The 27296-nt window shown below is 36.8% G+C and overlaps 1 protein-coding gene across 2 annotated transcripts in view; it reads right to left on the reverse strand.

Annotated features, from left to right (window-relative positions):
• The window catches only part of LOC113053342 (diacylglycerol kinase beta-like), an 86981-nt gene continuing 59685 nt past the window's right edge, over positions 1 to 27296 (reverse strand). For both annotated transcript variants that reach the window (XM_026218278.1, XM_026218277.1), the window contains 5 exons: positions 20746 to 20836; positions 19574 to 19775; positions 6396 to 6516; positions 5543 to 5603; positions 1 to 4469 (listed from right to left, as the gene is read on the reverse strand). In XM_026218278.1, coding sequence (XP_026074063.1) covers positions 4374 to 4469; positions 5543 to 5603; positions 6396 to 6516; positions 19574 to 19775; positions 20746 to 20836 — 571 coding nt within the window. In that variant the 3' untranslated portion in view covers positions 1 to 4373. The remainder of the gene's footprint in view (positions 4470 to 5542; positions 5604 to 6395; positions 6517 to 19573; positions 19776 to 20745; positions 20837 to 27296) is intronic.

Raw genomic sequence — 27296 nt, forward strand, 5'->3', positions numbered from 1 at the left:
CTTCAGTCTCTTTGTTTATTCAATAAAAACATGGATGCCAACAGCTTACAGAGTAACAGAGTCTAAAAGGGGCTTTCAAGGGCACAATTCACCCATTAACCCCATCCCAGTCTGCAGGACTCCTGTCCTTGAACCTTGTTGCCTACCACACAGATGGACTGCTACAAACCACACTAACCCTAAGGCAGGAGTAAGACAGTGAGTTAAACACACATGTAGAACATCACATTCAGGATATGTGGATATGGGCTGTACTTCATCAGTGGCAGTCAATAAGGCTCATCTGACCCAGCTAAGAATGGTGCTACACTGAGATTAGCCATACTGCCTCTTCAATATTGACTCCAGGATTCTGCTTCACTGTTCTTAAAAAGAACATTCCTGATTTGGTCTCAATATGCCAGGGTTGGGCAAAATTCAGAACTGAAAACAAAAAACAAAAACAAGTTGTCTCCCTTTCAACTCACGAGTTTGAATTTAAATAGAATTGCGGATGCCCTACATGAATTTGAATCGGAATGACAGGAGAGGAATGTACTGTATTTTAACTCAAAGAAACTCAATGCATCCTGGGAAAAAGTGTTTCTTCCTTCCTTCCATCCATCGTTCTCTCTGTCTGGGGGGCCAACAAACCCTCAAACTTCAGGGTGTCTCAGCAAAACGTAAAAAAGGGCAGTTATTCTAGTTATACATCAAAATTATATGATCTTCTTTGAATTACAATTCATTTTTAATTCAAAACCTCACATTCAGAATTTAAAAGGCATTATCAATTCATTTTTGAATAGAGCACAACCCTGAAAGAGGCAGCACGGTTTTAACAGATAAACTCATATTATTGTTATGATAAAAGAGACAGTCATGGGTAGATTGAGCAATTAGGACAGCTACAAAATAGATAAAAGCCTTCTTGTCCACAAATGAAGACAGATGTGGTGTCAGAGATATCATGGAGCTCATCTATGATGTGCAGGACATCGCTCTATCACCACTTTTCTCTGAGATTAAGTAGGCAGGAACGATGACACTAACAAAAATGAGTTATTGCAACACAGCAAAACATGTTAACCTCTCGTTTTATTCCCTCTATTTTGTTCCATCATTTGGGTTATTTTCTTAGTGACTTATATTGCAAAAGTCTTTGCTCCAGGCAAAATGCTATTTTGTACTGGTACGTTAAGGCTATCAGCTATTCACAGAAATTATACAGGAAGTGACATCAGTACGATTTAGAAATGACATTTCCCAAACATGACATTCCTCAGTTGCCCATCGATCTGCATACATTGGTACTTGTACAATGAACATGCTACTAACTGATTGAGGAAAAGTACAGTGGGTAGACACAAGGGGCCTGGATAGGGTCCAAAAATATAATCATGTAAAACGAATAAAGTAGCAACAATCAGCGTGGTCTCTCTTCAAGCAGACATTGACTTCTTTGTTTCAGCAGGCATGCGGTGGTTTAACTTTAGAGAAAATATAAACAATTTCTATATATACATGACTGTTTAAAATCATTCTAGACTGTAAAATGAAAAGTAGTTGTAAACATGCACTTGTAGCCAAACCGCCGTTCTTTAAACACCAGAATGTCATGCAGGATAACCATCCGTCCAAAGACCACAGAATCAATGGGGCTCTTTTAGCCAAATTCACCATTAACTTGTGATAAACCGATAGTTCTGTGGTCATATGAAGAGATGAGCATTTTTTAGGACACTGGTGTTGCTTCTGCGGTTCAGTTTTCTTTAAAGGGAACATTAACCTGCTAACTCTGGGAAGAGCTCAGTTTCCAAAGTCGACACCTGAACTTCAAGTCAATCTGACCCCAGTTCTGTGTACTGGTGAAATACATATATACAGTTCCAACACCCTATGGCACACTGCGAAAGCATCTGATGATCACTGCACATTCATACTGTATATATGCACACAAGGCTCTTAGTTTATATAAATACTGATACATAGTGGGCATCTTTAAGTCACACACTCTTTATGGGCCTTCTCAGAAGGGCTAAAAGATTACAACGCTCACTTTTTGGATCTCCAAGTCAGCTGTTGTGGACGGCAACTGTAAGTAACTTCCGTTTTCTGCATTCATCTAGGCTGCTTTCAAACCCGCTTAACTGTCGACCTGAAATTGCGAGCTGATGTTTTCATGCTGCAATTAGGAATAGTGTTTCATGCCCTGAAATAGGAAGTTAAATTTAGGCTCCGTCCATGCAGCAGTAAATCAAACCCCACTGCAGTAGCTTGTTGTGACAGATGGGGACCAGAGGATTCAGTCTTAATACCAGCGCTAGATCCATTTCAGCCCGCCTCCGAATGGAGACCTTGTTTTTCTTAAAAATGTGTAGCATATTTTTCCTTAAACTATTATTTCTGTAACAAAATATAATATTTAATTTGTTAACATTGGTTAATGCATCAATGAACAATTCATATTGTTACATGATTTATTACTCCTGGTCAATGTTAATAATGTATGCACTATATTCATAGATTTTCAGGTTGTATTAATCAATATTATTAAACATAATATGAATATAAATGAATTAACAATGAAATCAATTTATGGGGTGGAATTGAACTTGGACCAAGCAATTGAGTTTATAAATTAAGGCTAATCTAGATTATTTAAGGCTGTAAATATATTTTCAGCGTTAGTTGTTGACATCTAATGCATTAACAAATCTTAACAAATTGATCCTGAACTTAAAGTTTTACCATTGCATCCTTATTGTTATATAAAACAATTATTAAAATCATACTTTGCTGATAAAATGCTTAAAACAGCCTAAGCTGGTTTGATGGTGTAAGGCCTGTTCATACCAAGACGTAAAATCAGTGTTATATACATTTTAATTTGAATAAACGGCTATTAATGCTTCTGCTCAGATTTAGACAAACATTCACACGGATTTTTTTTTTCTACAGAAATATTTGGTCACATGCCCTGAGTCGCTGCTGTTACATAAAACTAATTTTCTGTAAGTGCCATCTACTGCCATAAAGTTAAGTTGCATTTTTCATTACTTCATTCTTCCATTATTCGCATTGGTCTGAACAGACAAATCACTTGCCGAAACTGGACCGAATTTTCATGCCGTACGTTCATGTTGGTGTGATTACGGCTATTACGATGGTTTTCAGCTGGTCTAGCCTAGCTGGGTAACCGGCAAGTCTCCCAGCCTGACCAGCTCAAAAATGCTCAAACTAGCCAACAGACCAGCATAGCCAGCATAGGCTGGTGTAAGATGTTTTAAATCGACAGGGAAAATCACACAGAATCTACTCCCCGATGTAATGGCACGATATTTTGATTTGGCTTAAAAAATACAATAAAATCTTCAAATTATTGCACAAACTGCCACATTGCTACGATATAAATGCTAATTGGTAAAACTCTTTTGGTCCACTGATTCTCTCTTCTAAGGGTTCTCTAAGACCTTACGTCCATTCTGCACACTGAACACGAGCATTGTTGTTTTAAAGGGCAGTATGTGAATAAATAATCATTCAGCGAACAGTAACAAAACTTGCACTGGTCAACTGGCGAACAGCAGAACTGGCCAGAGCAAACAACAGAAGCTGAAATATTTCATCTCATTCAGGCCAGTCTAACCTGTTTCTATCAGCAGACCCCCATAAACATTTTCACAATGGATGAGTATGTTGCTTCATCTCTTTAGTGATGGCATGCTGCAGGGCCTTGGAGAGGCACTGGAATGAATGCTTTGCATGCACTGATGTATAATTCAGTGAGCTCCTTTAAGAGGAAAGTTTGTTCCCTGGTCCTGCTAGGCTAGGCCAGGGCCTGGTGACGTCCATATGTGCACCACCAACTCTCATGCAAAGAACATTATCATGCCAGGGTGTCTCTTACTCTCCATCTCTTTTGACTTGAACACAATTCTTTTGCCTTTACTCTGAGTCTCTTCACTACTGGTCCTCCCTCTTTTTTTCTCTTTGAAATTGGCCGTCTCTTCTGATGAGCCATCTCAAGAGGAGGGAGAGGGCACACAGTGTGATCCCAAGGCAGTGGCCTATTGGGAGGGGCGATTTAGTTGGAATTGAGTCATAGCTTACAGGTCACAAGCCTGTGATAAGATGTTCTGGATGATAAGACACAGGAAGTGGTCATGACACTCAGAGTGGTTCTGGTTCAGCCCATGTGCATCTGACTGTTTTCGGAGATGGAGTCCATTAGAGTGTTGTATTTGTATTGATTCGTTTCACAAAAGTGATTGAAAGGTGTCTTCTCTTTGGCTGCCACCTGCCAAAGACGAAGACTTAGCTGAGGAAGGTGGAGATGTTTGAGTGTGTTTGTATGACTGCAGAAGTGTGGTTGAATTTTGAAGTCCCCATATCTAGTCCCGACTTCTGTTGCGCTTCTTGAAGAAGAAGAATGTTTTCTGTGGTGGTCCCAGCAGCATGGGAACTTGGTTCTTATGTGTGATCCGTATCTGCAAGGAAGAAGGCAAGATTACTCTCTGAAGACAACCAAATCTGAACAGTTGGTTAAATCCTTCTGCTTGTTAATTACTCACTGTTTTAAGCAGTTGTCTCGCTCACATTCAGCAAATGAGCTGACAGAAGTCACACGTGTCCAGATTAACAGGCACAAATTTGAGAAAGTGAGAGCTGACCTTGAAACTGAAATAACATCCCATATTCCCCTCTGCAGAGTTGGGCAAATTAGAGAGGACTAAAGGCACAGGGGCACACTTTTTATAGAGCTTGTGCTGATAGAGATGTATATATAGCGGAGGACATTGTGTTGGCGCTATGTGCAGATGGAAAGCTGCATGTTTATTCCCCTCTCTTAATGACATAATCAGTCAATGGCAGGGTGTGACATGACAGTGTTTTAATTAACAGTCTGCTTGCTGGGGTGGGTGAATGTACAAAGCTGCAACAGACTGGAGGAGGCAATTTTCTGAGATGGAAAAAAGGTCCTGCTCTGAACTGAAACCTATCATTGAGCATTGGGTGTATCTGACTTCACATTACATCACATTGTGTACTTTAAAAGCAGAGAATATGGTTTTTAATTATAATATTTGGCCACTCACAGAGTTATTCTATTGCAGCTCCACAGAACCGACAAGTACTTGCAAACAAAAAAACAAAACGAAACAAAAATCATCTTGAATGCAGTGTGATTTATTTTAGATAAAAGCATAAAATAAAATGTAAATTAAAAAAATACCAAAAAGCTGATTTGAAGTTTTATCACCCAAGTCTGTGCCATAACATAACATAATGCACAAACCACTAGACCAAGACTCTAACATATTTTTAAATTCAACTTTTGGTTTTGGACATCATTTTTCAAAGTCCAGACCTTTGGCGTGGAATCGAACTTAGGTTTGGACCAAGCAATTGAGTTGTAGGTGAAATCAGCCTGAAGCATGAGTGAAATGTCTTGTCTTGTTTAATTCCACTGTTGTGACACATTGGCTGGTGTTGGTCATGAAAATTCTAAGATATTTGCAAATTAAAAATAATAAATCAAAGCAAAATCAAAAGAGCTCACCGTGCATGGAGGCTGCATCCACGGTTCCCCATCAATCTGCATGGGCAGCAGCCGGGACGTCCTGTGGACACAGAGACAAGGACAGAGCTGTTACGGGTCAGGTCACTGACCACGCAGATTGTAGGCACGAGGCTCCTATATACAACACTTTTCCTACACGGCTTTGAACACTGTGCTCTTTGTTCCCACAGCCCTGTTCCCAGCCGGACCCCTTACTCTCTAAACGTACACACTCGCTCAGTTCAGAACCTCCATTCCCAAATAGTTACAAATAGTTACTTTAGTCTTTCCAGCAGGGCCACTACAAGCTAAAGCAACACAGTATGGGAGAATGACAATGATGAATGCACTATTAATGCCTATTAAAGTATTAGGAAAGTATTAGGTCATAGGCAGAACGGCCCTGTGTATAGGTGAGGAAACATCAGTGAAAATTGTGAATAACCACCTCACTTCCATTCAGAACTAACTGTTAAGGACATTATAAGTGCTAAATGGAGCAAAGCAGACCAAGGCAACACAACCTTGTGAACTAGCACCTCGGAAAAGTCTCCACTGGTTCATTTGCATACGTCCGGAGTGTGTATGTGTGTGTTTAGACATGCTACAAACATCATTATTCATAAGTAAGTGAGTGTGTTAAGAATGTTAGAGCTGTTGGCTAAGCGAGTGACAGCAGGTTAAAGGTCTGATTTACTAGCTGCACTGGCCAAGAGAGGATGTCCTGCTGACGGGGAGGGCGAAGAGAGATGTTTCAGAGTCATGGAAACAAGTCATCAGAGGGTTTGCCTATGAGTTGGGCCAATTCTGAACTTTTAGTCAATGTGAATGTGGACAGGCATGAACTGCTGACCTGATGGTGACACTAGAACACTGTGCAAGGCGCCGTCCAGCGCTCTTGAGACCTGTGTAGATCTGGCCCATCTCAATGGCTCCCTCCAAACCCACCACCTCCAGAAGCTGATCACTCAAATCTGTTTTGCCAGAGAAGAAGAAACAAATGGTTACGTTTCAACTTTTAAGTATCAACTTTTTCTCAAATGCTTTTTCCTTTCAAATTCCCTAGGAGAAGTGAAGGGAGAAGACATTGTTAATATTAGTTCAGTTGGATGTCATGGCTCAGATTATTTGGTCCTGTAAAAACCTGATGACAAATTCATCATAAAATCTTTTGATTATATATTTTGTGAGCAAAGTTTGCAATTTCATTAAATGTAACATTCACCCAAGATTTTTATCTGTCATAATTTACTCAATATTACGCCATTTTAAAACTTTATTCTTAAGGGTTTTATCTTATCACATACAAACACAAAGGCACAAAAATTTGGAAGGTTTAGTTAAAAATATCTTCATTTGCGTGTGTGAAGATGAACAATAAAGGTTCGACATGAGAGTGAGATAAATCATGACAGAATTTCTATTTTTGGGTAACTAACAATTTAAGAACTCTTCCGAAACTCCAAAAGAGAAACATGCTGAGAATGCTGGGGGACTGAATAATATGATAACCATAAGATATAGGGAAAAAGTTTCAATTAATTCTTAATGCTCTCTCATGGTGGTCTAGGATAAACAACTGCGATAAAAGAAAGATCATATTTTTTTTCCTTTGGAAAAATTGAATCTAAATTGCATTAAAAAAAAGCATATCAATAGCAAACTCTACACAATGGGAAAGTAAAATGAAATTCAGCTTGTAGTATGAGAAAAAAATAGATAGAACTAGATGGGAAAAGGCACTGAGGTCAGTGGTTAAGCCTACTAGTAGACTAAGCTTTAGTAAATGCTTGTGGAACATTGTTATCCCTTTACCCACTCATTAACTTTCTCTCGCTCACACTAGCACACACAACAGGGTCATGGCAGCAAGTGTCCCAAGAAGAACTTGGTCTAATGTCCATCTTCATTTGCAAAAGAGAAGCAATTAAAAATGAGTTTACTAAAGCTATATCCAAGACTGAGAATTCATTTTCAAGAAAATGAGGCATGCTATACTAATATACTGCAATCCATAATACAAAGCCACGTAATACAAATCTCTCTTTTCTTTCACACTTCATCCATTCTAAAAGTTGACCCACATTAATGGCCTTATCAGTGGTAGCTTTAAGCCATCTTTTCAGCAGATGGATGCACAACATCCACACAAGCCAGAACTACTCATCAGTTCAAGCCAAATACACACCATACAGAGTGATCTGTCAAAGAGATGTTTCAAATTTACTCAAGCTGGGTCCGCCTATAACATTCAAAGCTCATCCAGCCTATCATTAACAAAAAGGTTTCTAAAGTGTGTGACGTACTTAAAGACACATCTGCAAACAGCTTGTGTTTACTCCCATCAGCTGCCTAGAATCCAGACAGCAATGGTTTGTTTAGATGAGAATGTATGTTGTTTAACAGTGTAAACACAGTTAATAATGTCACAATTTCACCTGACAGAACACATGGACACTTTTGACTTTGGCTTTCAATTAAAGGTCAAAATATAAAGATAAAAATATGATTATAAAAAAAAAACTTTACAGGAAAGTTCAACATGTAAACATTAGTTAATGCATTGTGTGTCAGGAATGAAAAATTAACAATAGTTTTTACAGCATTTGTTAATCTAGGCAAATTTTTATTAATGAATGTATTATTGCTCTTAGTTAATTCATGCTCATTCATAATTAAGTGTTGTTTGTTGTTAATTCATAAAATTTAACGCACTAATAATTGAACTTTTTGTAACTTGTAGCCACTTGTGGCACAGTGGTAAAAAAAACAAAAACCAAAAAAAAACCAAAAAAAAAAAAAAAAATCCCATGTCCTGGGATTGATTCCGGCATTGAACCTGGGTCGGGGACCTACATTGCCGGGTTCAATGCCAGGACAAGCACTGTGTGAACAAAAGCCAGATCTAATACCGTGTCGTAGCGATTTTACCGGCTGTTTTGAAGGAAAATGAACGTTTGCGACAAAAATATATGTGCGAACTGTAAGCAGAGATCAGTTAGTTCCTCACTTTCCGCGCTGACGCCGAGATCGTTCGCTAGCTTCAGTGAAAGTATCACAATGCTTAACAATGAGCAAGACATTTGCAACAGTATTTATTACTCCTTGTTATTAATTTAATAAAAATAGAACTGTTCATTGTTAGTTAATTTGAGTTCAGGACCATTAAATATTAAGATACAACTTTTGATTTTAATAATGTATTAGTAAATGTTGAAATTAACATGAACTGTGTTTAAATATTATTGTAAGTTCATGTTAACTAATATAAACATATTATAATTTGTTACCAAAATCTGCTTAGTAATGGCAAAACCCAGAATTAACTCAGCAGACACTGGAAACATTTAAAATAAAGACTTGGTCTCCTGACTCCAACCATACGAACTACACAAAGAAAAGTACAATTCTGTTCCTGATTTCAGTGTTACTGATACTGTGAGATAATAAATTCAGCAGGTGTTAATACTGCATTTATCACACATATCACAAAACTTGTCCTCAGTGAATGTGGCCAACTTCTACGCTACAAAGTACACTCCAGGATCGCCTACTCGCTCAACAGGAACTTCTGTGAGAAGCTTCGATTCATTTCATTAAGCAGAGGCCTACATGTGTCAAAGAGAACGTAAAAACAATTGCTTTTTTTATTATTTTTAAAGATTCTATACAGTAAAACCTAAAAAAAAAAAAAAAAACTGCATCTAAATGGCTTTTAGGTAACACTTTATTTAAATAGTCCCCTTTATATATTCTGCTGACCATAAATAACTTTGCAACTACAAGTATTCCAACTAAACCTAACTCTAACCTAATAGTCTACTACTACTAATGAGAGTTAGTTGTAGTTGTTATGTAGTTGAAAAGTTACTTGCAGTCAGGAGAATGACCAGAGTGGATTAGCAAAATAAAATTGGTTTCCCGAGGCTCTTGATACTGCTATTTTTCAGCATGTGGTATGACCTATGAATATCTTTTGTTGAGTCATGACCTGGCTGAAACGAAAAAGCTGCCTGCCAGTGTTTATAAAGTGTTTATTGATTGATGAGAAGTGGAGAAGTCTGAACCTGCCTGACTGTGCAGCTTTGCCGGGGGATATTGTGACTCTCTTCCTCTGAAAGGTCAGACAGGAGAGGTTTGCTGAGAGGTGAACAAACCTTATGCTTTGCTTGGAGGGCTGCGAAGAGCCCCAACAGAGAAATCTGTGCTTGGTATCCTTTTATTCAACTCAACAATGCCACTATTTGACAAGTATGTCCAAGATCTTGATGCTTCCTGATCTCTATACGTCTCAGGAGTTTTCCCAGAAAGAATAATAGGATTGAGGGCTATAAGAAGAAAAGAGGGAGGTAAGGAGGGCAGATTAGGACTTCAGCACTGACACTATGAAGTGACATGAGTGACGAATGGCTCTTTAACACCACACACTGCAACAAAATTCAGCCTCACACTGATCTACATGGACTCTGCGCTCACAGAGCTCTGCCAACACTAATAGTTGTCATTCAAAAAATGTTATATGTTTCTTGTTCCTTTTTTGTTTATACAATATTTTGGATAACTTAAATATTGTAAATAGTAGGGGTGTAATGGTAAATTTATGCATATGGAAAATGTTCGGTATGGATCTTTCGGTTTGCAAACATATATATATATATATATATATATATATATATATATATATATATATATATATATATATATATATATATATATATATATATATATTAGTGCTGTCAATCGCTTAAAAAAAATTAACTAATTAATCGCAAAATTTTTTTAAATTAATCGCGATTAATCGCAATTAATAGACTGAAACTTTTTGGATATGTATATGTAAAATGTAAAAAATTTATGTAAACTCAAGACAAAGAAACTATTTAAATGCAAAATATGATTGTTTATTGGAATTTTTGTTTAACTTGTAACACAGATTTTCTCATGTAAACAACATACCTGCAATAAACCATCAATATCCTCCAAATTAACTGTTGGCTTGAAAGCCATATTTATTACAGAAATAAAAACATAGGCATGTAAGTACCATTTGAATTTCAAAACAATCAATGCCAATAAAAAACAAAAATGATTTCCATGTTGAATTCTAAGTGGACTGCAAAAAAATTCCAAAGTATAGTCATTGCCAGTGCTTTAAGTGGGCCGGTACGCAAGGGTACTCAGTACCGCCACTTCCAAATATAGCTCTTGAGCGTACCGCCACCTCTCCGTGCGCCCAGAACGTGCTTGTAGCGTACCGGTACGCTCATTTGGACATCTGTTTTAATAGAGGTTTTAATCTTTTACCTGCACTGCCGATTTTCAGAGCGCCCTTCACAATGCAAGCTTCCTAATTCATCCCACCCAGAGCAGAAACTACATTACCCATTCACCCTTAAATTATACAAGTGAATAGCGCATGTGTCGCTTTTCCCACTGTTAAGTGTCAACAACTCAACGTGGCCGGAGAAGGTGAGTGAAACTCGTTGTGAGTTATACTAAAGCAAAATCTTGAGTATTTATTGTCTGATAAACATTAAAAACTGTCTGCGGAGGTTGAGTCGTCCTGCAGCCCCCGCTGGCTGTTCATTGGCTGCAGCATCTTTTTTCTAAGTTCTAAAAAAATACCGTAGACGGCAAGGCACAAATTTAGATATTCATTTATCTAATTAATCTATAGCCTATGCACAAAGACAATATGATCTTTTTGTCCCCTTTTTGTTTTAAAGCTTGATGAAGAGAGAGAGCGCAAGTTGCTGCAGCTGCGAGGAGGACAGTGATGCACGCGCACAGGAGTGATTGACAGTTCGCGGCACTGTGTACAAAAAATACTCCGCTTCACAATTATTTCGTTATTTTCGTTTAAGCCTATTAACGTTTTTTTTAAACAATGACATTTGAGTTCATGATTTTAATGTTGCTGTTTCTTGTGGCAGACTAAATGAAGAGTAATGTTTCTTGTGGCAGACTGAAGAGTAATCCTGAAGAGTTTTATACTGAAACTTTCCGTCTAAAAGTCCTTCCTTGGTCTTAACCATATTTCTTTGCACGTTGAACACACAAGGCCACAACTGGAAAAAAAAAAAAACTGCAACCGCGTTAAATGCGTTATTTTTTTTTAACGCGTTAAATATTTCAAATTAATCGAATGCGTTAACGCGCTAATTTTGACAGCACTAATATATATATATATATATATATATATATATATATATATATATATATATATATATATATATATATATATATATATATATTGTATATACTGTATATATAATATACAGTAATAATATACTGTATTCTATATTCAACTGTGTATTTACTGTCAGCCTCGTCTTTGGTTTCATGGAACAAACGTATTATTATCAAACACATGGCTTCTTGTTGACTGTCCCAAAAGCAGCAAATAAAATAATAATAAAGAAAAAATAAAGAAAAAAAATTGACGGGAGCCTTATTTTCCTCACGACAAGAATATTTCCCGCTCTGTCAGGTCTGGGCTTTCTTATTCCAGGCAGCGCATCACAGTGAGGAAGCACTAAGAATAGCTCACAAACGGCTTCTTATGTAACCGTGTCAGAATGCATTGTGTGGTGGATATTTAGTCGCGGCTAAAAGGATCTTGTTGAAGGTATAGAACAAATGATAGTGATCTAAACAAAACACATGATCCACACTATAACTGTGTTTGCAATAGAAAATGACACACTTTAGCTGTTCACTGCCATTTATTTAAGTGCAAGACCATTCTCAGTTAACAAAGTCAGTCAGTGAAAACTACTGAGGTCAGCATACTCTTTCAACACTTTCAACACATCTCTTTTCATTGTCAACACTTTCAACACAAGTTATGTACACTTCTGCAAACTACACGGAGAAATGCTGCTTCTGACATATTTTCTGGCATACTTCATTCAAAGTCTTCTTATGCACTCTTTACTGACTTACTTAATGAGATTGTCTTCTCTAACCACGCTTCACTCTCAGACTCTTTGCATGAACTCTTCTCGGTCTCTAAGAAAATCCCAAAATTTAGTTGTTAACAGTTGTTAACTGTATGATTTTATTCTTTTGCAGAACACAAAAGAAGATATTTTGAAGAACAATTGTAACCAAACAGTTTTAGTGACCAGTGAGTTCTAAAGTTTGGACAAAAACTGGAGTAAATGATGACAGAGTTTTTATTTTTGTATAAACTATCCCTTTGAGAATGTTCTTTTTTTTTCTAGGTTTTTTCTGTTAGGGGACATCCGATGCCCATTTTCCAAGAGTTGATATGATTCTTTAGGGTCTGCATGAAATGTCTGTAACATACTTTGGTGAAAATTCTGTTACTTTTCCATTTGAATTGGTTCATTTAAAAGTATACATTTCACTTTTCAAATTTTTTTTACGTGCTCAAGTTCACAGAGACCTAGACTGCAGAAAGCGCACCCTGTTTGCTTTCATTATTTTACAAAAGCACAACATTTTGTTGTTGTTATTGTGAGTGCACAAACATAAAAGTAAATAGCACACACTTTTTAGGTTAACGTCAGAGTGAGCGGCCGCATAATGTAGCTACTAATTACATGCTTTAGATAATAAGCCACATTTGAGGTTGATGAACGAAACAAACATTTGGATGTCTGATGTACTGTAATTACCATAATAATCTGTCCATCACTGACTTCATCACTTCCAGTGGAATGTTTTTCTTTTTTTTCTGCAACTAATACAATTTTAATTGACTAAGCCTTAGTCGGCTATTAGGGGGCATCCCTAATATTTAATTTATTGGGCTGTTTCAAATATTAAGCATTAAAGTATTAGCTACATATAAAACATATTACTAATGCAAGATTTTACTTAATCTGGCAAATTAATTTTCTTTAATATCACACATTTTATATTGAAAAAAATTGTCCCGAGGAGCTTGCTACTTAAGAAAGTGTTAATAGATGTGCAAATATATTATTCACGTTAGAGCATTTAAAAGCAGCATTCAAGTAAGAAATGTCTTATTTCTAAAGCTATAGAATTTATTCTATCATTAGCAGTGATTCTCTGTTTTTATTTATTGTTTGAGTCATATTAACAGCATAGACAGTGGCAGGTACTGTATGTTACGCTGCTGTCACTTAATACACAGATATAATATAAGCATGCAATTTCCTTCCCACCTTCATAGACATAACCGACTGCGTTTTTGTAACATGTTTTCCTCATAACCTTGTGTGCATTTGACAGTTTAATTGCAATAAGATATGAAAAAAAACTTAGTTTAGTGCTTACATGCTCAGAAAACCTTACATCAGAAGTATAAACTGATATGGCTATAAAACGCATTATTTCAGCATGATATACATGATAATCAAAACCAAACAAATTTTTATTTTTGGCAGAGTATTTGAGGTACGAGCATTAAGGAATATCTTCCAAAGGAACGTTCTTATGAACTTTCAGAACTTTTTCTTAAAATGTATGTGAATGCGGGCCCTGCACATTTACTTTCTTGAGCACGCTTTCAATACTTCAGCCCTGCTCTACTTAGACAACATACTCCTCATGACACACTTTCCCATGCTCCTATTCATTAAAAGCGTTCTCATTATGTCAGTATTGTGACATGTCTTAAAACAGCCTCACACCGCGGCAGACATTTCAGAAGCGCTGTGACAAGCCCAAATGAATGATAGGTGTTAATTTTTACATTGTTTGGGATTTCATAACAGGTCATGATTCACATACAGAGGAGGGTGTTGTTCAATGAGAGCCCAACTGATAGTCTGCCACACTGCTTATGGCCTCCTCTGTATCACACACTCACTGTACGGATGCACTCTACCCGCACACGCTCCGTTCACTAGCGTTCTGCATGCAAAAGAGCTCCCCAGTCTCCCAACCTCTGTTCCCATGCCATTCACAAACAAAGCTCCTCTCACAAAGCAGGCCAACAATCACAGCTCTCATGACGCAGATCATGGGAAAGGGCCCCTCAGGCCAAAAACATCTTCAATGATTCTGAACCCCTGATGGGTGAGAGCCACTCTTCAAATGTCCATCACTCTTGCTAAAGCGAGGACACTGAGCCACAGCGGAAAGTGTCCCTTTCGTCCACTAAGTCACCGTGTTCCCACAGTGCTCTTTGGGTGGAGAGTTTCACTTCTATTCCTGTCATGTGAGGACGGGAGTGGGGAAATACAACACAAATCATTTGCTGTGTTTACGAGGATCTGAGTGTGTGTATGTGTGTGTTTGTTTGTGGGATGTAACAATGAATGGCCCCAGTGCCCTGAAATAGCCGTCAGCACGAGGCAGTGTGTGGCAAGATCGCTGTGGGAAGGGTGGAGTGACTTGTGTACGAGCCATAAAGAGAAAGAAATAGGAGAGTTCAAGGGTGTGGGAAGCAGGTAAAAGGACAAAATATCCCTCTGTGACCCTGAAATAAAGAGAGGAAAAGGGAACAGTCGATTTGAGATAAGAGATGTGGAGATGCTGTTTACCACACAAATACTCACTCATTATTTCAGATATTCCTGGAATATACAAACATGGAAAGGAAAGAAAAAAAATCATGAACATTTCAACCATGACTAATTGCAATTTTTTGGCAAAAACAGACATAATTTCTGCCAAGATGATCATGATGATCATGATTAGGCAGCTTTTGCATGCTTTCACCTAATCATTTCATGTTCTATTTAACTCATTATCGTCATACGATTCTCGTCACATGCAGAATGTTAAAACTATAACCCCTTAACTGAGGCATGCTTTGAGATTACTAGAACAGACACTACCATTCAAAAGACTGAGTTCAGTAATACTTTTATATCCATTTATTCAGGATGCATTAAACTGATCTAAAGTGATAGTAAAGAATTTACACTGTTAAGTGCTGTTCTTTTAAAGTTTACTGCTGTTCTCTGAAAAAAAGTATCAAGGTTTCCACAGCAATATTATGCAGTAAAAAAATATAATAATAATAATAATAATAATAATAATAACTATATATATATATATATATATATATATATATATATATATATATATATATATATATATATATATATATATATATATATATATATATATATATATATAAATAATTGAATTTAATTGAGTCTTGGTGAGCATAAACATTTAAAATCATACTGACCCCAAACTTTTGAATTTTGTATAATGGCAGCAAAATCTATTTCTTGAACTCTCCCAACCCCTTGTAGGGTCAACACTATTATAAAAAAATAAATATTTTTTTCATTTTGTTACATGTAATGTGGAAATTTTATCTCTGGCATGAAAATCTGCACTATGCTTATTAGTAAATATTCTAATGTGAATAGTGAGAACGAAAACAACTTGGCATTTGGTTACTTTATGATCAATTTAAACAATTGTTAAAGCGCACAGTTAGAAAGAAATCTAGGGGGAAAACATGCAACATAATATCAATGGAAAAACAACTCTAAAAATATTAGCGTCATTTCATAAAGCAAAGCTACCAACAAATATAAATACTTCAAACCAGAGTTCAACTTTTAATAAGGTTTTTAATTTGGCTAATAATGCTGCCATCAAGGATGGCTAGAAAAGACAGTAAAACCGCTAACAAAAAAGACACAGTGATAATGTGACTAAATATAACAGCATCCTGTGTAGTGGCAAGCTATTACCCAAATATAATACCCACCCAAATTTGGGAAATGCTTGTTTATTATGGCCAAAAATAAACCTCTACAACCTTCAGGACCTATCCAGGAAAAGATTCAGTGCTACTAATGCAACAGTCACATGCAGACATCCATTAGGACCTGAGTCATGTGGAAGTTGTGTGAGTGAGAGGAATTCTCTATTCATATAAACCTCAAAATACACTCCATAGAGAGATGAAGATGAGGTCATGCTCTTACAGCTGTAAACAGCAGGTCGTTTTCACAGAGTGTAACGTGTTAGTGAACATGTGGAGCGAGCTGGCAACACCTCCATGACTGGTGAGTTATCAGAAACCCCACAGCACTAAATCCTTCATGCAATGGAAAAAGAAAACCAACTGACTAACTGACACTGACTAACTGAGTGATCACAGTTACTTTAGATGGGATGTGGCTACAGACCTCTGTACTGTTACTGTATGTGCTGTATGCAGTGCTGGTTGAGTATATGTGCCTGAAGGCCAGTTAAAGATGACTGATATGAGTCACACAGCTCACAGCATCCCACTCTCTCTCCCTCCCTCTCATTCTCTTTCGATCCCTACGCCGTTCCTCAGTTCAGGAGGGCCTGGGGGTCTCCATGGTAACAGTATTCATGTGAGTTCAGTACAGAAGAGCACAGAGAGAGAGACAGGGACGAGAGAGTTGTAAAAGTGAAGAGAACTGGAATGGATCAAAGATAGAGATTAGGAACAGGGGTAACAATTTAGTATAGGGTCCAATTCACACTGACAACTAGCTGCTTATTAGCATGTCTATTATTAACATATTGGCTGTTTATTAGTGCTTATAAAGTACATATAATGCATGACATCCATAATCCTACCCAATAACCTAAACTTAACATTTAGCTTATAAACTATTAATAAGCAGCAAATAAGGAGTTAATTGAGGCAAAAGTCATAGTTAATGGTTAGTTAATAGTGAGAATTGGACCCTAAAATAAAGTGTGACCAGATTTTCTTAACAAACTTTTTTGCATGCTGATTAAAAACTGGAGTGCAGCTTAGAGCCAGAGACATACAGCCACTCTTGTACATAAGCAACTACCTTCACCTGTGATATAAAGAGGAAGAAATACGTGTGATTATATATTATAAGAAAATGATGACAGAATTTGTATTTCTTTTGGACAAAACACAGGCCCGGAGCTGCAGGCTGAAACAGCTGCTGTTGCTCTGACCTTGGGAGGTAGAGTCACATCCGAGCTCTGATCTGTGACTGAGACAGCTGATGGTGACGCTAGGGCCCTGGAGGCTGGCGTCACAAGGGCGCCTGTGCTGACTTACCCTCCCCAAACGGACATTTAGTAGGATGGTGACACCAACCTCTAGTGTGGGATCTGGAAAACTGGTACTCTACTCTCAGTGAGGCGCTGACACAGATAGCGCTATCCCTAAATGACGATTAGCACTGCTAATTTAGCTTCACACTCTGGGAAACGAACGCAGGAAGTCCCAAAACACAGTGAGTCTGAACATCAGTGTAATGAGCAGCCGGAGAGGCACCCGTTCATTAGCGATGGTTAAAAGCTTTCAGCTGTGAGTCAGAGCTGCATATGAAACAGCTCCACATGATGTGCTGATATACCGATGATGGACAGTCATTTGAAATGTATTAGAAGTGGCAGGAAATTAGAGGTTTCAGTCAGTTTTATCATCAGCACTTAAATGTACTACAATTAAATGGTCAGAAGCAAAAACAGTTTTTGTTTTTATTCCTATAGAAATATATCGTCATTGTTGCATCGCCACAAAAAATGTATTATTTTCCTTTCTTTTTAAGCCATTTTAAGCTTAAATCATTCTAATATTCTGATTTGCTGCTCAAAACATTTATTATTATTATTATTATGTTGAAAACAGCGGAGTAGAATTCTTTTCAGGTTTCTTTGACGAATAGAAAGTTCAGAAAAACAGCATTTATCTGAAGTCTTGTAACATTATAAACGTCTTTATCATCCTTGCTAAATATTAATAACTATAATTTCTTTAAAAAAAAGAAAAATAATATAGAAAATTAAATTATACTGACTCCAAGGTTTTGAATGGTATAGTGTATAAAGTTACAAAAGCTTTTTATTTCCGATAAATGCTGATCTTTGGATCTTTCTTTTCATCAAAGAATCCTGAAAAAAAAGTACTCAACTGTTTTAAATCATAATAAATGTTTTTTTAAAAAGCAAATCAGAAAATTAGAATGATTACTGAAGGATTTTGTGACACTGAAGACTGGAGTAATGATGCAAAAAAAAAAAATCAGCTTTGAAATCACAGGAATAAATTACATTTTAAAATATATTCAAATAGGAAGCAGTTTTTTTTTTATAGTAAAAATATTTCAAAATATTACTGCTTTTGCTGTATTCAAATAAATGCAGGAGAGAATTCTTTAAAAGTCATTGCTGTTCAAAAACTTTTGACTGCTAGTATGTGTATACTGTATGTGATGCAATCTGGGAAAACCCGTCGGATATCGGGCTGGGACGTTTTCAGGAAATTTGAAAAATAAGTCGTATGTAAATCTTTTGTCAAAATTAGGGTTTCATTCTTTTAAATATCCTGAGAAGGCGGGCGCAGGAAAACAACACAGTCTGAAGCTGCTCACTTAGACAATCTTGCTCCTCTCTGTCTGCTCAATCGTGGTGATGTCAGTGCCCTAAAAGATGTTATAATGGACTATTTTACATCCAGAGATGTAGGATCAGATGAAGTTACTAAAGAGGAGGGGTCCGATGACAGTCTGTTATATGCACAGGTGCGCTTCGCTCGCTTACAAGATACACTATTCATGCTATCCAAACATACAAGGGGTGATCAAGAGTTCAGACACTATGCTCATGGTAAACAACGGAAAAGTCCTCTTCAGTGTAACGTTAGTCTGTTTGTGTAATGATGCAGTATGGCGCTCCTGACAGACAGCGATCATTGAGTACAAGTGAAAAAGAAATCCGTCTCACTTTAAACTCATTTTTCTCAAAATTCCATTCTGGAAAAACATAGCGATCAGTCAACTTCAGACAGCCATAACTTGTGTTACGTTCAAGCTATGGACAATGGTCAGCTTTCAAACAGTATCAAAACCAAAAAAAGATTTCACCATGTGTTGGGTTTTCCTAGATCGCATCACACACACACACACACACACACACACACACACACACACACACACACACACATCCCTGGCAATAAACCTCTTTCCTGATTCTGATTCTTTCTGACGGTAAAAGGATGCTGCGATCATTTCTCTGCTATATTAAGAAACTTGTAGGTTGTAAGAACATTTCAGGAGCAACCCAGATCTTTTTCAGTAGTTTATGTTCTATGGTCTGACTCACCTTGTACACAAAACTTGAGCTCTTTGGCATCGGTGACAGTGCTGCCAGTCATTCTCTCTGGCACTTTCTTACTCATGCGATTGTAATTCAGTCTTTTCTTTGACTCGCCCCACAGGTTGGAGCCCCCATGCATGCTGGGAATATTGAGCACAGCGATACCCTCCAGAGACGTGCTGCTGAGATCCAAAATGATGCCATCACACTGGGACAGAAACAAAAAAATCATTATACAGCATATATACATTTATATATTTTACTCTTTTTAACATTATTATGTCTTTGTTGTAATTTTTGACAAATTTAATGCATCCCTGCTGAATAAAAGTATTATTATCTTTACAAAAAAATAAATAAATAACTGACACCAAAATATTGAAGGGTAATGTATACTGTATAAAACAGAATGATAAAGCACTTAAAGCATTATAAACTGCAGTAACTATTAAGAGTGGCACATCAATAGCAATCACACTCCAGACACGAAAGATGTGAAATTAGTCTAAAAATGCCTGCGGGCGATCCAGAAATAGAAATGCTGTTCAGTATTGTGTGATGTCAGAGACCACCCTGAATCAAAGGGCGTCAGTACAGTGGAAAAGCACACAAACTTCAAAAGACAAATGCTGACATGTTTATGATATAATGCGATAGCTTGATCCACGTGAGATCCCACACAAGAGTGGGAGAAAGAAACTTTTCTTTTGCTAGCTGAAGTTGTTTTCATAGCTCTTCTAACTTCATAAGCGTATTTATAATGTCTCTGCTTAGATTACATATCAAGCACTTTAGTAAATAGTGTTGTAGCAAACAGAAACACTCATCATTATCACTGAAACTCATTGCATTCATTATGTATATCTAACCACAGGCACAAACTGGCCAGTGTGAAACTTTCACATGCTGGGAACGCTGTCAACAAAGGTCGTCTGCCGCTGTTTACTTGTCATAGAGATGTTCTGACACGTTCCCTCAACACATAAGAGCAGCCTGAAGTTTACTGTAGATACTGTAGCCAGCTGCACATGAATGAATCACAGTTTGTTGAAGGAAGTATTCAGTGGACATACTGACCATATACACAGTTAAAAGAGTGTGAATGTGGCCGTATATAATTACAACATTTACTGTCAAGTAAAACAAGGCACTGTTGAGGCTAAATGTCCTGAACTCACCTCCACCTCAATGGATTCGTTCAGCTTTTTACAAGTGGCTGAGATGGTCTCTGTGGTGCCAAATTCAAAGTACCACAACTTGTTTTTCATCCTGAGGAGAGAGAACAAAAGTGATTAGACGTTGGACTAAGAATTTATCCAATAAATTTTTGGGCTGTGACATTATGAAAAAAGCTCATGATAAACAATAAGGCTATGCGTAAAAAAGTCAACTTGATCTTTTCGCGGTTCTGATAAATCAAGAATCTATGTGATGTATTTACCCGTATTAACTTATAAACCAGTTGTACAGTATTTGCTGATTTTAAGACAAAAAATGCTAACACGGCAACAATTTGGCGAGGTTCCTGTCATAAATAACAGCTATGTGTCTGAATGTTTCAATATGATCTCAGAGGAGCAACTGACAAAAAAGAAATAATGTTCAACAGGATTTAAAATGCAACATCTCAAGCTCAGTCATAATGAGAAAAAAATGATGACTCCGTGCGCAGCTGTTCTGTCACTGGAACAACAAACAAGTTTGCGTTTACACACCCCAATGTTAATGCTGGCGTGAAAATAAATATTATGGGATGAACAGAGCCTTGGGCTTTCAACGGATTAAACAGACAACTGCTCTCAGATCTAACTTTGCACAAAAAACTCCCAAAAGTGCCTCATTTGCAACAACACATAACATTTTTTTTTTTTTTTTTGATTAATAGCTGAATTGTGATTTACGCCATCAAATTTACAATTTGTTAAGCCAAGGAAACCATACGCAACTCTTTGATGGTAAATCTACAACCAATTTGCACTACACCAATCAAAAGTTTGGGGTCTTTAACATTAATACATTAATGACATTAACATTAATGAGATGAATACATTTATTTAAAAACAAAACCTTTTAAGAAAGTTATTTTAAACTTTCTATTTATCAAAGAATCCTGGAAAAAAAAATATGTATGCACATAAAATATTCTAAAAAATGTTCTGAAGGATCATGTGACACTGCTTTGTCATCACAGGAATAAATTAAATTTTGAAATGCATCCAAATAGAAATCTGTTATTTGAAATTGTAATAATATTTCACAATATTACTGTTTTTACTATATTTATTTCGGCAAATAAATGCAGCCTGGTTCAACATTAAAGACTTCTTTCAAAAGGATGACAAAATCTTTCTGACCCCAAACTCTTGAACAGCAGTGCACTGTTCCTTGAACAGGTCTAACTCTGTCACATTCATTTGATTTAAACAAAATGTTACGAGGTGTGCTTTCACATGGGCCAGTCTGTCTCATCTTACCTATTACAATCTTTGATTATTCTTGAGGACAGGGCTGGTTATAGTTAGGGCAAGGAAAGAAGCCTTTGGGCCAGTTCACTTTGTCACCCTCTGGCCTTCTGAAAAATTGATGCGCTACAAGGAAAGCCGAGGCAGACAGGTGTGAGAGGACATGAGTGACAGTGAACTTGGCCTCAGCTTCCATGGAGAAACCAGAAGCACCATCGGCAACCTGAGCGCAACCTGACATTAACTGCCTGGGACACTGAGAGGAGCCAGCGGAGGACAACAGACACTGCCAGTATATCACACAAGGGTAGGACTAATCTATAATGAAGACCTTCTGCTTCAGCTCAGATGATTTTATAACACCAGGACCCTATCAATCCTCTCTCTAGTCTCTACTCTAAATGTGTTGCATTTTCACTTTGGTTATGAAACAGGGTAATTTACACTCATCAAATGGTGACAACCAGTGACAAGGCCCTGCAAAGGGGTGTCCTGCTGATAATGACAACACTATTGTTTGCATAATAGACAACGTGCAATGGGGGCTTCTCCAGGCTCACAAGGGATGGACACAGAGCAACCATCAGTATCAACCATATAAAATATGTAATCCGCTGAGGTACAGGACACAAGAGCCACAAGCATAGGTGAAGCCTAAACTACTGATGGCAACATGCTTACGAGTCTAAACAATTCATGATTTTTTTAAAATATTTATTTGACTAATTAAATTTGATTTAACTGCACTGTTAAAATTTTTTTCAAAGTTGTTAATAAGGATTTGGAGTAGCTTTTATAAGAAAATTAATTTCGTTTTTTCTACTTCAAAAATGTACATTTAATTTGATAGTGTTACCTGTTGTTTCTAGACCATTTTTTTCAGTATGGTTTGACACTTAATTTAAGTCAAACTATGCAAATGCAATATGTGAAAAAAAAAAACATTGTCAAAAGTTATCAGAATACATGTTTACAGCATTTATATATATATATATATATATATATATATATATATATATATATATATATATATATATATATATATATATATATATATATATATATATATATATATATAAATGCTGTAAACATGGATTCTGATATATATATATATATATATATATATAAAAATGCTAAAAAACAGTTTTGGGGAAGCAATGATGATTTTTTTCCCTTCAGTCAGAACAATATTTAATACCACAAAACACAGAGAGTTAAAACTATTAGGGTAACAGCATTAAATAGCATTTGAACATAATTATTTAAATTAAATATTATTAGATCAGGGGTTGAGTGCAAATTAAATTCATGAATGGCAAAACGCATAATGTATCTCAAATGCATTAACGTAAATAATATATATTTTACAGTAGTGTGATTATCCATTACCTTCATTTTCTCAGCTGTAATACAGATCAGTAATGCCATACAATGTGACAAACATAGCAATTTTGAGTTTTGTTGTGATATACTATTAACTGTTTAAAACATTTGCTTGTTACTTAAAAAGCAACTCTGTTTTGAAGTCCATAGCATTGCTACCGTTCCTTTTAAAACTTAACTCTCTCATCCTCTCCCTCAGTTTACACTCCAGCAACTTGCTACCTTCATTCAGTCAAATGAAGGGATTATGAGCAGATTTGAGATCACAATTAGACCCACATTGTGATCTCAACGGGGTCAAGCTGCCTAACCTCATTAGCTAACTTCCATCTGAAATGCTCCATAAAAAAAAAAAAAAAAAAAAAAAACAATTAGCCATGGGTTTCTCTTTCCGGTCCACCCCCAGCTGAAGTTTGAAGTGGAGAAAAAAAAAAGTTATGTTAGCAGCCTGTTAGAGAATTGTCTTCTGAGCTTTGCAAAAGCACAGAGGAAGCAGCAAAGACTTAAAGCTTCCTGGTAAGAGCATCTTAAGGTTAGCGTTTTCTGTGCACAGCTAGGTCATCGGACAAAAGTGAGCATTCAAATAGCAGAGATTTAATCTATTACGCTAAAATCCTCTTGACTATAGAGTTGTGCTTGAAATCTGGATCAGCACATAAAGATGTAGATGTTAAGGGTCAGTGAACCTTTACATTTAACCAACACATTCCTCTAAAACAATCACAAACACACACCCTGCTGGTCATTGGTCCAGATAACCATCTCCCATAATCCCTTCAGAGACTGATGACTTTTTGACCCGTGAGATCTCTGCCCCTGTATCACTACAGCAATCAGTCACAGCGCAGCTCAGTCCTTATCCTGCTGATCGTGACTCTGATACAGCCTTTGACTGACAGCTCAAATGGGAGTGAGTTTAAGGACGGGGGTTCTGTAGAGGGAGAGGGGCATTTGGGGGTTAAAGATAAGATGCGATGAACCTCTTGTGATGGGAACAAGAGAAGAAAGACTGCAGTGAGAATATCCCCACTGTAATCTGGCCACGCTGAGCGTCCTGTCAGATGGATCGATGTGACTCCTTTCCATCAGAACAGACTTTTGCTGTTGCGTATTTCAGTCTTTCTTTGCCGAGTTGTCTCTCGACAGCACTTTGTAAACGCTACCAACATTAATAACAAAAACATTAAAGGGGTGGTTGATTGTGATTTCATTTTTTTACGTTATTTCGTGTGTGATGTTGCTGTTTGAGCATAAAAAATATCTGCAAAGTTGCGGCATTGAAAGTTCAGTGCAAATGGAGAAATCATCTTTTAAAATTCTGGCAGTTCAATGCCTACAAAAACGTCTCGTAAGGACTACAACGAGTTAAAAAAACTCAGCGGCGGGAACATGAAGCTAAGGGGGCGAGGTCATGCTGCGCTGCTTTAGAGAAGAGAAAGAGAAAACTAGAGGTGCACGTAAAACTCTATTCATAAATTAATCACAATTCAGTTTTTTTAACAATTCTAATTGATTCACAAGTATCAAAACCAATGTTCTAAAGCAGCGGTTCTCAATCCTGTTCCTCGTGTTGCTCTGCATCTCTCTCTCTCTCTCTCTTTGTCTCTCTCTCTCATTTAGATCACCAGATCAGCTCCAACAATTAATTGTTTAATTTATACACTTATTTACACATAGCTATGAGAAACGTTAAACATGGATGCGCGCGCAGTTGCCATACTGTACTAAAACTTTAATCAGGATAAAACCATACATTAAAAGCTAACAGAAGCAGTAGCATTTACAAATAACAGCGTATCTAAAAGTATGAGACAACAACAAACAAAAACAGGTAAAAACAGGTAATATCATCTGCGTCTCAATCAGGATTAAACTGCAATATAGCAATATAGATGATGCCATTGTTTACAATACAACCGGGGCACATTCTGAGCTTTAGGAGCGGGACGTTTAGATGCGCACTAGAGGTGCTTTAGCCAATCACAACACACTGGACCAGCTAACCAATCTGAGCCCATTGCGTATTTCTGAGGGCGGGGCTTCATAAAAGCAGCCAATCATGAGAGCGTTTCTCAGAGAAGGGACAGAATGGTGTGGAATAAAGGTAAATTATGTGAAAAATGATGTGCTTTAAAAAAAAAAAAAAAATAAATAAAATGATAAAGCATTAACACATGTTAGACTGCACCCCTTTAATATGAATGGTGTGATTCGTTGCATAATACTTTATATTGTGATCATTTATTAATTCAGTATATCAGAGTGTTAATAATACAACTACTATAACAACAATATAACATTTTAATAATTTTATTTTTATTTAAACAAATTTTTGAATCTCTTATTATTCTATTTCTTGATCCAACTATTCATTTCTGAAAAGCCCTTTGTAAGAAATAAGAATAATTTTTAGGGCCGGGACTTAATTAATTAATTACACAAAAAATAACGCGTTAACTAAGATTAATTAATTACAGAAAAAAAAAATTCCCGCATTTTTAATAACTTATTTTTTGCACCGCGGAACGTTTCTCACTGGATGAGTTTCGGCGGACCGATTATACTGGAGCACCAACTAGCGTTCGCACATCACCGTAGCACACATCGAGCCTCAAGTATCACCTCAACGCAAAACATATAGCAGCTAGCGTGGACTTTACACTTTATGTTGAACTATGTATTATTTTGTTGGTGCAACAGTTTATGTTGAACTCTTTATTGTTTTGGCCAAGGTTATTGAGAGTTGGATTTAGTATGTTATGGCCTCTGAAGCAACAGAGAGATGTTTTCTAATAGTCAATGTTTCCAATGTTCTGAATGTAATTGACAGTATTGTGTATTACTTAAAAAAACACTTTACAGAAGGTTCCAGCACCTATAAGCTTCCTGCATTTCTGAAATGTACTATTTCTAAATTGTTTCTAAATATGCTATTGCTACACTTCATGGCAAAAATTGCACTGGTCTGCTAGACTTGGTTGAACAAAAATAAACAATATTTTGTTGCTTAAGCTTATGTATTCAGTCATTATTGATGTCCATGTCCATGTGAAAATTTAATTAGATTAATTTTTTTAATCGAGCCCTAATAATTTTATATTCATTTGACACCAGCCAATAAAGATGCTACAATGCAAATTTTTTTTTCAGGCATGTTCTTTTTCATTAGTCCTTTTGTTGACCACTTCTGATAAAATAAAATGATTAATAATGATAATTATTTTATTTATTTTTTTATTATTATTACTACTACAAATAATTATTATTATTATTGCAGCCATATTCTTTATTAGTCAGTGTGTTAGTTTGTTAGACAATTTGTTTATCTGACTAATCACTTCACTAAAAGCATTTTATAATGTAGTAAATTTTTAAAAATAAAAAAACTAATAATAATAGTAATTATTAATAATAATAATTTTTGAATTGCGTTCTTATTAGTCAATTTGTTAAAATAAAATGTAATAGAATAGATAATTATTATTATTATAATTGGTGGGATCAAATTAACAATGTTATAGCAGTTAATCTTCAGCTAACTCTGTGACTCTAGGGTCTGATTCGAGGTAGCTCATGCTCCTCCACAGTCTGCCTGTGACCTGCTCCACAGCAAGGGGGTGTGTGTGTGGGACGGAGGGTCAGGGCAGGGGGTATGTTCTGTCGGGCTGCTCTGTTGGCAGCAGCCAGAGACAGTGAGGAAGGGAAGCATATATTTATTCCTCCCCATCATGGGCATGGAGCAGCAGGGAACAACAGGTTCCAGAACACAGCCACGCTGGGTTTCTGCTGAGTCCGGCACACACACATATGTGCACGGGGAGGGATTTACGCACATTCACACCCACGCACACATACGGTCCATGCACTAAAATACACAATGAACT

This window comes from Carassius auratus, chromosome 34, assembly GCF_003368295.1.
Source record: "Carassius auratus strain Wakin chromosome 34, ASM336829v1, whole genome shotgun sequence".
NCBI classification, from domain to species: domain Eukaryota; kingdom Metazoa; phylum Chordata; class Actinopteri; order Cypriniformes; family Cyprinidae; genus Carassius; species Carassius auratus.